This window comes from Chaetodon trifascialis, chromosome 21 (genome assembly GCF_039877785.1).
Source record: "Chaetodon trifascialis isolate fChaTrf1 chromosome 21, fChaTrf1.hap1, whole genome shotgun sequence".
Classification (NCBI taxonomy): domain Eukaryota; kingdom Metazoa; phylum Chordata; class Actinopteri; order Chaetodontiformes; family Chaetodontidae; genus Chaetodon; species Chaetodon trifascialis.
The window spans coordinates 12,035,822-12,047,854 of record NC_092076.1 but is presented as its reverse complement, the minus strand read 5'-3'; the positions used below and the strand labels follow the sequence as shown (position 1 = coordinate 12,047,854).

The 12,033-nt window shown below is 44.9% G+C and overlaps 1 protein-coding gene across 1 annotated transcript in view; it reads right to left on the bottom strand.

Annotated features, from left to right (window-relative positions):
* Positions 1-7,814: 7,814 nt before the first annotated feature.
* Positions 7,815-12,033, bottom strand: part of ntn2 (netrin 2) — a 30,967-nt gene continuing 26,748 nt past the window's right edge. Inside the window, exon 6 of the mRNA XM_070991148.1 lies at positions 7,815-11,962. Within this exon, the coding sequence (XP_070847249.1) occupies positions 11,577-11,962 (386 nt within the window). The 3' untranslated portion in view covers positions 7,815-11,576. The remainder of the gene's footprint in view (positions 11,963-12,033) is intronic.

Genomic DNA, 12,033 nt, shown 5'->3' with positions numbered 1-12,033 from the left:
TTGCAGCTCTCTTAAGATGTGTAACATGACACCGCTGTTCACACCACAAACCAACAGGTCTTCAGGGACTTTTCAAAGGGTGTCTTGTAATTGACTCCCACTGAACGTCGGCCTTAACTGACTGACTGAGTACTTAGATTTGTTGAAAGATAAATAAGGATGGAAGAGAGACCTGTGACGACGCTGGCATGAAACAAACAGATTTTCATCGTGAAAGCGAGTTCGACTTGTGCCGTCTGCACTTAGCTCTATTATGATTTCAAGCTTGGCAATTTGTGGAGGTCAAGTATGGTGTTTTACTCTCACTTTGTTTTTATTTCTGTACCCAGACGGAGCTTCATCAGTCTGAGAGCTAACGAAGCCCTCTCACCTGGTTGTTATTACACATGCTTTTTGTGTGGTGTGGCCGCTCCACTCCCTTTTCCCCAATAACCCTCTCCTCACCTCAGCCTTGAAATAATAATCAGAACATTGTCATGGCATCCTGGCACACATAGCCCTGACCGGGGAGGCCCGAGAGCTTGGAACCCAAAGATAACTGTCATTTGTAGGTTTCTTGAGCTGCAGCAGAGGGGATATAGTTGGATTCAGGAGCTAAGTGCTTCTTCATGATACTAGATTCAGGTCTGCTGTGTTTTTGATTATGCGCAAAGCCGCTTCATCTCTCTGTGAAATGGCCTGCTTGTGTCAGTGGGCTATGTAAACACCTGAGCCTTCATATATGAACATCAGTGTTGACTTTTCAAAGCATGGGCATGAGAGAAAATATATATCGAACCTAAAGGTCACGTGAGAGTGCACGCAGGTTCAAGGAGGCGGGCGGAGTATCAAGCGTTAAAAGAAGCATCTTGAAGAATGACATGCAGGGAGATTAGGAATGTGATATCCTCTAGCGTATAAGATGTTCTCCTCTAGCGGACATAGACCACATTTAGCGGCACATCTTTATCTGTTTTTGTATTCATTCTGTGTTTTCATGTGAATCGCTTGGTGCAGATCTCAGAAAATCATTGCTCTTGTATTGTGTGGTAAGGTTTGGACACCTGCATTTTGCCCTTTGGCCAGGACGTTCAAAGCAAACAGTTTTGCCTCATCTTCACATCATTTAGATAGATAGATCTTAAACTTCCTCACTATCCAAAATATGACATTCTTCACACAGTGGAAACCATGAGGTTAACATAATCGTTAACAATATTCTCTACCGACGTCAGCGTAAGAAGTGATTTAAACAGGTTCACTGAACATTATGATGGAAATAATTTGTGTAATGCTTTGCAGTCAAGCTTCCAGGATGCAAGGCTCAAGTCTCCCATATTTAAAAGAGGAAAGGTTTTAGCTCTGGTCATGCAGCCAGCGGTTATGAGTTTCTGCTCTATGGCGCTGGTATAGATTGTTTTTCCAGTCACTCATGTTTGCACAATAAGGTGCCTTTTCTACCCGTGCAATGAGTGCTTGAAAGTAACGATTTACCAACATGCCGCACCACTCCAAAGCTCATCAACATTTTGCCAAGCATGACTCTTTCATTATGCCTGTCAGCAGGAAAAGGAAACGGGAATGGATCATGCCAGAAGGGTTCTTGCCTGTTTCTGGATATCCTGTCTCGCATGTCGTGTGTGTTTTTGAGCAACTGGCGGTCTCAGTCGGTGGTGGTAATGCTGGCCTGAGGTTAGGGTGCCAAAGTAAATTGTGACGGCTTTCTTATTTTGTGGCCTGCTTCTACTACATGTAGCCACTGCTTGTGCTGCCCTGGCCGTAGCTTGGCTTCAGCCATTACCGCTCAAGAAACAGGAGTAGAGGACAGGAAGTGTGGTTTCCTCTGGCTTTACAGCACCGTGTCAGGCCTTGGGTCCTGCTAGCCACTGAACTGTGACATACACTTACAGGAATTTGGTTTTATTAAAAATGATTTCAGCCTCAATCACTCATTGTATGTGTATTTTGGTGTTTTGCGACTGCTGAGGTTGTTATTTCTGTGTAGCCGTGCCATAGGTGGCAGTCACTTATGCTTTGCAGTCCAGAGCCCTTCATACAGTTTAACAGTCAACTTTTTTAGGCGTCCATTTGTGCTTCAACCAGAATCTGAACACTGACACCATTACATAAATGAAGCCTCTATGCCATGAAAACCAGATCTCTTCCTTAGTTCTACCATCAAGCTAGCGAGGTGTTTTATTGGCCTGCGGGCGCGGCTGCCGAGTGGCATCTGTCATCAGAGCGTGCCCTCGCTCTACGCCAAGGTGAGTTTATTTGGTTTGATACGTGGTGTGCTGCCCATATTTTCACAGGTGCCTGTGTTGTTGAACCAAGAGTTTGATTCCTGCTTTCCCTGGCAGACACAAGGCCCTGGTTGTCCAGAACTTCCTCTGGTGGACGGGGGGAGGGTGCCCCTCTGCTCCCCTAGGAGGCATTCCCCTTCAAAATGTCCTCTCTCACAATCTTACCACCCTATCTCCTTTAATTGATTACTTGAGTTTATTGTATCTGAAAATGAACATGATTTGTGTTAATGAAACACATTATTTTGCATGGATGGACACCACTTGTGTGATGCTGCTCTGGAGCCACGGCTCATTTTGTCAGATACAGCAGCACAGTTTGACATTGGTTTTAATGGTTACCAGGTCTGTAAATGACAAGACTTTATTGGGCCAGTGAGTGATTGAGTGTCAAGACTGTCAAAAAGCAATAGAAAAAGCAATCATGGATCAAGGCCTTTGCTCTCTGACTATTTTTCATATTACATCAATATATTAAAGTGCAAATATCCATGGCTGATTTAGACTTGTTGGAAGAACAAATCATTAGCTGTGATGGGTCCCTGAATAGAGAGTCCTGCTGGCAGAACCACGTCCTGGTGAGCAGCTGCGGTCAAGTCACACCAGGCGCCCCACCACAGCTGGACTGAGGCTTGGTGGGACGAGCTGAGAGCAGGTTGCTGCCTGTGGGGAGCTTTGCTGGGCCTTTTTATATCCTTTTGACACTGGTGATAGTACGGGAAAGTCCGTCACACGCAACAACATGAATGCCTCTGATTAGAGACTGTCCACAAGTAGGTGCCGTTATCTCTATATTCTATTGCAGCAGTCTTTCTGTCCTAACTTGGAAAAACAGAAATAAACATCTTTGCTCTTTGACATAGTTGCACGCCACGCAACACAAACTAGTTTGTTTAAAGTATACCCCGGCCTTACAGAGTTGATGCTATGTAAAGCTCTTCTCAGCACCAGATCTTTACTTATCCAACCATCACAAACTTAAACACCACAATTCCCACCGGCATGGAAAAGCCTCAAGGCCATTTTCTCGAGAAGTGGACGAAGAGGAAGGGAAAAAAAGTTTCAGAACTGAAAGTGGATTTAAAAACTTCAAAGAGGAAGTTGTTGGTTGTGTTAGCCTACAGACATTGCAAGCATGACTGGAGTCTTGGTGGCCAGTGGAGCTTGATGACAGTCTCATCACTGTCTTAGTAATCTCTGGAGGGAAGGCCCCTGTCGTCACAAAACCATCAAAACCACATGGGTCACTTTTTACACATTTCATGAGCTGTCGTAACCGCTGCTCATTCTTCTCATCTCGTCCCCATACTGTCTTGTGGTCTCTGCTCTTCATGTCATTCTCTAATCACTTTCCTTCCCCCCCTCAACTTTTTTTTTTTCTCAGACCCTGCTTGCCCTCTGCTGTTTTGCACCCCCTCCCTGCTCTTTCTCTCCGTCCGTCTTCACAGATAAGTAGGCATCCCTCACCTTTCACATAACATCACATGGTAGCAATCAGAGTGGGCTTTGGCAGACAAATTAGGGCAGTTAATGTAGACCGGAGATCAGTGCAGAGGCGGGGAAGCTGGTGCTAAATGCCAACAGATGGGGCCTGAAGTGCATCGGCCCAGCCTAACGCGGTACGGTACAGTATAGCCTGAGGTGTAGAGCTGAAAGAGGGCCTGAGCCTAGAGGAAAAAGGAGCGTTCTTACTAAATCCATTTTTTTTATTAATGAGGAATTGAAGACTCCAGAGCATGGAAAGATGGAGAGAGTGAGTGAGATAAAACAAATATTAACCTAATTTCACCCCAGAAAGGAAGGAAAGCTGTTCAAATCATTAAACCTCAGTCTTATCTCAGATTAAATTCTGTCTGGACCAGATTTCTTTGGAAAATGCTTAAAAACATATTGTCAACACCATTCCCCCTGGCTCTGAAGGACAAAACGTGTTTCCCTCTGTCCATTTATAAAGAAACTGTGTATATGTCTTCCAAGAAATGAGTCAGATTTTTTTAAACAGCGCCTGCCCCCTTGTTCACCACTAAATTATCCATATTTAATCAAATGTTTGGCTGAGACGACCGACAAAACTCAAAGCCAATTCAGCATGGATACTCCTCAAATGGCACATTTTCACCAATCAGTCTGTCATCACTTGTAAAATATGAATGAATAATGCTCTCTGAAATGTAATAATTTAGAATACATTTCTTCTATAAAATGTGGGACTCATCATAGCCTGCTCTGTGAGTATTTTCCTCATGATTATATTCCAGTTAATCTAGTTTGATGAAGTGTTTGTTCGGTACAGATGATTAATTGACCCTTTGCAGCGGATGTAAGCAGTGAGCGCTAAGTCCTCTCCATCTGTCATCCAGTCCAACTAAACTCTCTTTTAAAGAGTGCAAGGAGAGTTATCTTTGACATTCCTCTCTCCTCAGACCTTGGCAAAATCAAAGCCAAGACACTCTCTCATTTCTGTATCCACCCTTTCCCCAAATCAAAAAAACAGCCCAAGGCTCGATCCTGAAGTAGCCCACCAAGATCAGATGGAGCATTCTCGGCCAAACGCAGCACCCTAACAAACTCAATCCGTTTTTTTACATCATAAAATATGTTTGTGCTCACATTGGAGTGAAAGTTTAATAATTAGTCAGCTCTAAAGCCAGGATTGTAATTCTTGAAGAAAAGCTATTAAAATGTGCTACAGTAAGAGAGACAACTCAACAAATATGCAGCGTTTAGCATTGTAATTTCTATTTGTCCATCTGCGCACAATCTGCTTTTTGTGATCACCTTAATACATGGGCAGCGCACACACACATACACACGCACGCAGGCACATGCACACACATTCCTCTTATGTTACAGGCTTTGAAGAGGCAGACTCATCCCCATTTTCAACAGTACCCAATCAAACACAAAGCTGAGGGGCGGATTAGGAGCAGGCTTGTGCGGCACAATGCTCCTATCAGGGACCACACTGGTTTTAAATTACCCCCTATTCCTCTCTCATTTTCAATCACTCACTGGCCCAATAAAGTTTGTTTCTCCAATAAGAAGACCAACAAAGGAACACTGAATCCCAGTTTTGTGCAACAGCAGTCCCTTACAATCCTCGACACTGTGTGTTTGTGTCTGGAAAATTGTCCATGAGTCTCACGGATGTGATTGGCCCATTTGTTGGCTTAAAGATCGGATGGGTTGAAAGTGAGAAGACGAGGGATGAAATGATTTTTTTGGTTCAATGGAAAGATGGAGAGGTGGAGAGATTGAAGGATGACAGATGTGCGAGCGGAGGTGTGGTCATTGTCACGCGTGTTGTCAGTTCCAGAGGGAGTGGTGTCTCTTTAGACGACAGCTGGTTTCACTCAGGGAAAAGACATGCAGCAGAGAGAACGAGAGAGAGAAAGAGATCAGACCTTCACTTCTGAATATTTATGATCTAGGTCCACACAGATTTCTCGCCACATTTTTCGTGGTTTCAGGGGCGGGGTTACTGCTTGGTGACCCCCCCCCCCCCCACACACACACACAGATGAGCATACGTGAGTGTTCGCAGATACACTCAGATATTCACACATGGGTTCACTGTCGCTGAGGGGAACGAGATGGAGGGACGAATGAATTAAAAAGGGAAATGAGCCATCATTAGAATGGAAAGTCACAAAAAGTAAAAAAGGTGCATTAGGGAAAAGAGAAGATTTAGGAAACAGACCTACGCACACACACACACACACTGAGAGAGAGAGACCCCATGCTGGAAAATGCCGTTGTTGAGCTTTGAAGCACAGTGGTAATGAGGCTCCATTTAAAGCCAATGAAGCCGCTTTGGCAGCTTATGAAAGCACGATTGGTAAGCCCCCCCTCGTCTGCCACTGGGTGGTGTGTGTTTGTGTGGGTGTGTGTGTGTGTCAGTAGGAGAGGGAGGGGGAAGAATGGACAGTATTTGGCCGGATCCGCTTTGCTCTTTTCCAGCGCTCTTAGCAGCAGCTCTCTCCCAGACGAGCCACTCTGCAGAGCTCTGTTTTCTCTGCAAACACTGAGGAACCTCCCAAACACACTTGAAGAGTTGTCATTTTACACAGTAGTAGGAAAGGGACAATAATCAATAGAACTCTCTCTTGATCCAATTTATCATAGCTATAACTGACAATGATTGCTAGGTGTGCCCCTCAACTCTTTATACAGCAGGATGCCAGCTAATACACATTGATCAAAGGTGGCATTGGAGAAGCAATTTTGGTTGGCAGAGACAGAAAGAGAAACAGCAAGCTAACACAGGCTAATGCACTGCAACTGCAGGAAACACGAGAGAACAATGACTGAGAAACAGGGTGTCAATGAAGGTCTTTTGATTATCCTGGTGCAGAGGCATACGTCCAACAACAACCGTCTTACATATCCTGTGAGACATACAATAGTGTAAAAGAAGTACATTTACTCTATTGTTCTTTATTTCGCTGCTCCTCCATGAGCCTGAACGTTCATGCTCCTTCATGAACACCTCCCCTCTTCACCTGACTGTCACACACCAGAACAATACTGTTCAAAATAAGGCAGATGATGCAGAGAAACTGACAGAAATAGGAACTTCAGGAATGTGAGAACATCCTGCAGGGCAAACCGCAGCACTGGGTGCTTGACTTTGTCCATCTCAGCAGTAAGAGACAAACAGAGACAAAGGATGATAGAAAGAGATCTGCAGAGGGTCTCTGATAACTCCAACAAGCAGATTTCAATCAATCCTGTTAAGTAACACATCTATCAAGTGGAGTGGAGTCTCACTTAGACTCAACTTCGACTCTGCTCCTGTAGCTGAATCTCTCATAGGACCATACATCTGGATCCCCACTGCCCATTGGTTTGTCAGACATTTAAACTGTTGGAGGGTAATAGGGAATTGACAAGAATGGGAAGCGGATGCCAGGACGTCCAGGATGGATGGGCTTGATGCAGAGACATATGTCATGGTGTGTGTTTGTGTGTGTGTGTGTGTGTGTGTGTGTGTGTGTGTGTGTGTGTGTGTGTGTGTGTGTGTGTGACCAGACAATCTCAGCAACCTCTTTTCTCAAAGCCTTGATGGCTATGCCTAGGGAGAGCGATGATAAATGGTCGCCTTCCTGTAATTTACCTTCAGGAGGATGGATGGAGCTGGCCTGTTTAGTTAGAGGGTGGGGAGACAAGGAGAGAGGAGACTGTAGGTGAGAGAGGAGGGGGAGCGAAAGAGAGTAAGGGGTTTCCTGCTTTGGACCTGACTCTGGAGTTGGGTTTCCCTCAGAGGTGAGGTACATATTCAAGAGTCTGTGTGTGCCCCATTGTTTATTTACCTTTAGCTTGTGCTCTGTTCATAGAGGAGGGGACCCACGCTACCCAGTGGCCCCCCCTTTTCTTCCCCAGTCTAGCCCCTGTGAGTGGAAACAGAGCAGCAGCCACTGTGTGGGAGAATACTTTCCAACGGGAAACACACACCTATCAATTTGATATTATTTCCGCAGCTCAGGCTAATGACTGCAATTAAAGAGACAGATGATCAAAACAACACACAGCTCATTAACTAATAATTTATTTTTTTATCATTTAGATTAAAAAGTCAGTGGTTCATTGCCTCAGAGGAAAATGTACAAGGAAGACTTTGATATAACAGAAGCGAAGAGCAGGACTGAACTGAGGGAAGAATCCCTTTGCTCCCCAAAAAAGGTTGGTGGGCAATTTTTGTGTGAGCGAAGCATTATTCCCAGGACGTTAATGTAACAGTAAGTGGTGGTGTCAGTTCCCGTCTGTACCTCGATGGGAAAAGCAGAGGGTCCGATCAGCCCGTGTCACATTTTCACTCGATTCTCCGCAAAGTCATTTACAATTGGGCGGTTGTTGTCTGGAAACAACATAAAACCAAAAGGAATACATTCTGTGTAATAACTGAACCACATCTTCTGGTCGTGATCACAAAAGCATATGTTTCTGGTTTCTACATCCATATAACATCATCTGGTTTGTACATCCATACACGTGAGTCATCCCAGGCCAAGTGACGCTTTACAAAAGACAACATAAATGGCAGAGGCAGTTCAGTACATATTTACAACATTAAAAATGTGTCAAGATTTATTAAACAAGGCGAGATGGAAGTGAAAGAGAAACAAAATGGGAATCAGACCAGGAAAATGGAAATGATAATTCTTCATCATGGGCTGGTCAGACAAACATTAAACAGTGGCTGAGAAGCTTTGCCGCCCCCAAAAAGTCTGCCTTCAAATGAGAGCTCTCTTCACCTCTCTGCACGTTCAGTTCATGTGCACATCACTTGTTTACTTGGGTAGCGTTAATTACACACACACACATTCGTACACACACACACACACACACACACACACACACACACACACACACCTGTGAATGCTATAAATGCTGGAAAAGGGGGGGGAAACAAAGCAAAGCAGTTATGGCCTCAGTTCCACTGCCAAGCTGCTGGGCTTGTTAACGTAAAACAACAGGATGGCTCTCCCTATGAGGCTCACTAAATAGCTTTCACAAGACTGTGCTTCCACCCCTCAAACATCTGGCTCGCTCTTACTCCTTATCTTTATTCCAACATTCAGGGTGGGCGCTTAAGAAAAGGAAAACAGAGAGCCAGTAGACAGAAATGAGGGATTTTGTGCGATTCTACATCACCAAATCTAAAGCCCAGATTCAAGGACACTGCAGTTCTTCCACGAGTGTGTTGGAGGAGGTTGAGCGCCAGAGAGGCCTCACTGGCACGTAATTTGACCATCCATCATAACTTGTCACACCATACTCACATACCAGGGCGAGGAGACTGGTGCTACTGTAACAGCACCTGTCTGACAGGCCACTGCGGACAGCGAACACACAAATAATTGACTGTTTGGTTCTGCATTTTTGTAAATTTTGAAATTCCATTGGTGGGAATTGTGCCCTGGACACAGTGCTGTCAAAACGCTTTTTTCTTTGCACTTTTATTGTCACACACCAGAAATTGTGGTGGGCAATAACTCATTTTGGTTAGGGGTTGTTTTTGAATTAGATAATTCAAATGACATTACAAGACTGCCAGGTGCACAGCTTGTAGATCCACAATCATCTGAATGACATCTAACCCATAGTTTATAATAGTAGCATCTTCTGTCATGGCGTCCACATTCTTGAGCTTGGTGACATTATTTCATGAACACTTACAATCAGACCACGAGAGTGTGTCCTTCACAGTTTGACATACATTCTCAGGAGACGTGAAAACGAGAACTACAGTGCAGTACGGTACACCACTGAGGGGCTTTGGCAGCCTTGTTCTGTGCTGTCACTTATCTAAAACACTGAATACACAACATGCAAAATGGGTTAAAAAGAGAGTTTAGGGAGGGTGGTGGCTGACAGAGAAGAGAGCAGAGGAGAGACACTTTTGGAAGGATGACAGACCAGACATACCACCGCAGCCAGAGAAGCGTAACCACTAGCTAGCATGACATGCCTGTCGGCACACTCACTGCTACGCTAGCTTTATGTGCCCCTCAAAACGGTGTGTTTATCTTGTACTGTTTAAATAAATTGTAATGTGCTTTACAAAATAAAATAACAGCAAGAGGCAGATAAAAAGCTTGAGAGCAACCAGACGGGTCTCTCTGTGGTTTTCGATGGTCCTGACTCCCATAGAATCTTAATTGAATTTAAGAACGCACTATGCTTATTTGGCAAAGGATGACAGGGACTGTGTTAGGGTGGGCAAAGTGGGGGAAGATGACTTGGGAAGTTTTCCTTTGGATCTCAATGCTCATATTGGTTTAGGTCTTGCTCTGCTCACTGTAAGGTTTTGATGGACGAGCAAAAACCACAAACATGCAAACATAACAAAGCACATGAGGAATGAAATATGATCCTCTCATGTCATAATACAATCAGTGAGCACTAAAAACTTTCCAGCCTCATTCATTTTGTCAAAATATGCTAGAGAAAAACACAACTATGTTGTTTATCCGACTTTGTTTTCTCTTTACTGCATGAAAAGGAACTCTCGTTTCAATCTCTTATTTTGGCAAACAAAAGCCTGCCAGTCACTAGACACATCAGGAAAATGTTCAGACATTTAAATACAAAGAAATGGCATTGGCCACACAGCAACATCTGGAAGGCCACTACCCAGCGGAAGACATTATCCATAAAGCAAAAAGGCTCCTTGGAAATATTGGTATTGTTCTGAAATTCCAGCCATTTGTCCACACCGCTTAATCTGTCTTCCAGAAAAAGTGACAGCAATGAGTCATGATGGTGATGCATGACTTTACAAACCACTCATGAGAGGGGCTAGGAGTGAAGAGGCACAGCCCCGGAGGCCTGGAATGTGACTCACACATGCTAACAGGGTTTGTTCTTCCTAAAATGAAACAAAAAAAAAACAACCCATCTCAAACAAGGATATGGCTGGGATATGGATGGATGAGATAAAACGTAGCCACATGAAGAATATAAACTCTACTATGAGCTGTGGCATTGAATACTTGCAGATATAACAGCCTACATGAGCAGTTTATTCTGTGAGGGCTGTCTGGTGGCAGCAGCAGTGGTGGTGAGGTTTGCTGTGGAAAACGTCCCAGCAATGGGAGCCCTTAGTTCCTCACGGGACAAGAGTTTTATAGATACAGTCTGGAGAAGTTACTGCAGAGACCTGGAGCAAGTAGGCCCGTTTTTTTCTGAACAGCAAATGTTGATAAGTTGTCAGGTGGTGCAGCTCGTGTTGATCCAAGTTGAGTTTCAACAATGAAAGGTGAGGAGGCCAAGCTGAGGATGAGCAGCTTGTCTTGTTGCTGAAGTCAGTCAGTCTCTGGAGTGACAAACACTTGAATAAAATCCTCAGAAGTGTGTGAAGTGTGAGCACTGGTAGTTTTATATGTCAAACAAAGTGGCAGGAGACAGTCAGTCTTAACAGGAGGAGGTGGAGGGTCCCTGGGGGGTGGAGCTGACGAGTGGACATTTCCGCTGTCGTCGTTGAGGGAGGGAATGGCGTCTGCTTTTGTCTACACTTCATACCCTTTTTAATGGTCCCTTTTTAAGGCAAACCAATTGGACATAAACGGATATAACAAAGACACAACTTGAAAAATAAAAAGGAAAATAATTATACAATATACACAAACCGTGGTCCTTAAAACAGGTAGGGTACATGCAGTCTTTCTAATGTGCAGTGTTCCCGTGATGGGCGAAGACAAAGGATTCAGGGGGAGGAGGGGGGGGATCACTGGGTAAGGGTCCATGACGGTGGGCAATGGAGGGAGAGGTAGGGACAAACACTGCTTTCCATCACGCTTTGCTGCACTTCCCCTTCTTCTCTTTGCGCTGGAACTTCCGCAGGCGTCTCGTCCAAACGTCCCTCCACTGGATCACCAGGCTGTTCTTATCAGCCATTAGGCCCACACGCTCAGCCCCTGGATTGGTGGCTCCAGCCCCAGGCGCGACCCCTGGACTCGCCCCCGTGCCCGCTCCACCGTCGCTGCCGCCCATCACCAAGAATCGTTTGCTCATCTGGATCTTGGGACATTTGCAGGCCAGGTCCTTCATGTGCACCCACAGGATGTTGTCGCCTCGCTTCAGGGGCTCGCCGCGGCTCTTGTACACAGACACCACGTTAACTGCGAACTTGGCCCAGTCCCCCACTGTCTCCATGTCCAGCACGTTCACTTGGACAGCTGAGGACAGAAACACACTCAGGTCAATACTCCCAGCACAGTGCATTTATTAATCATGGTCTTAAATTCAT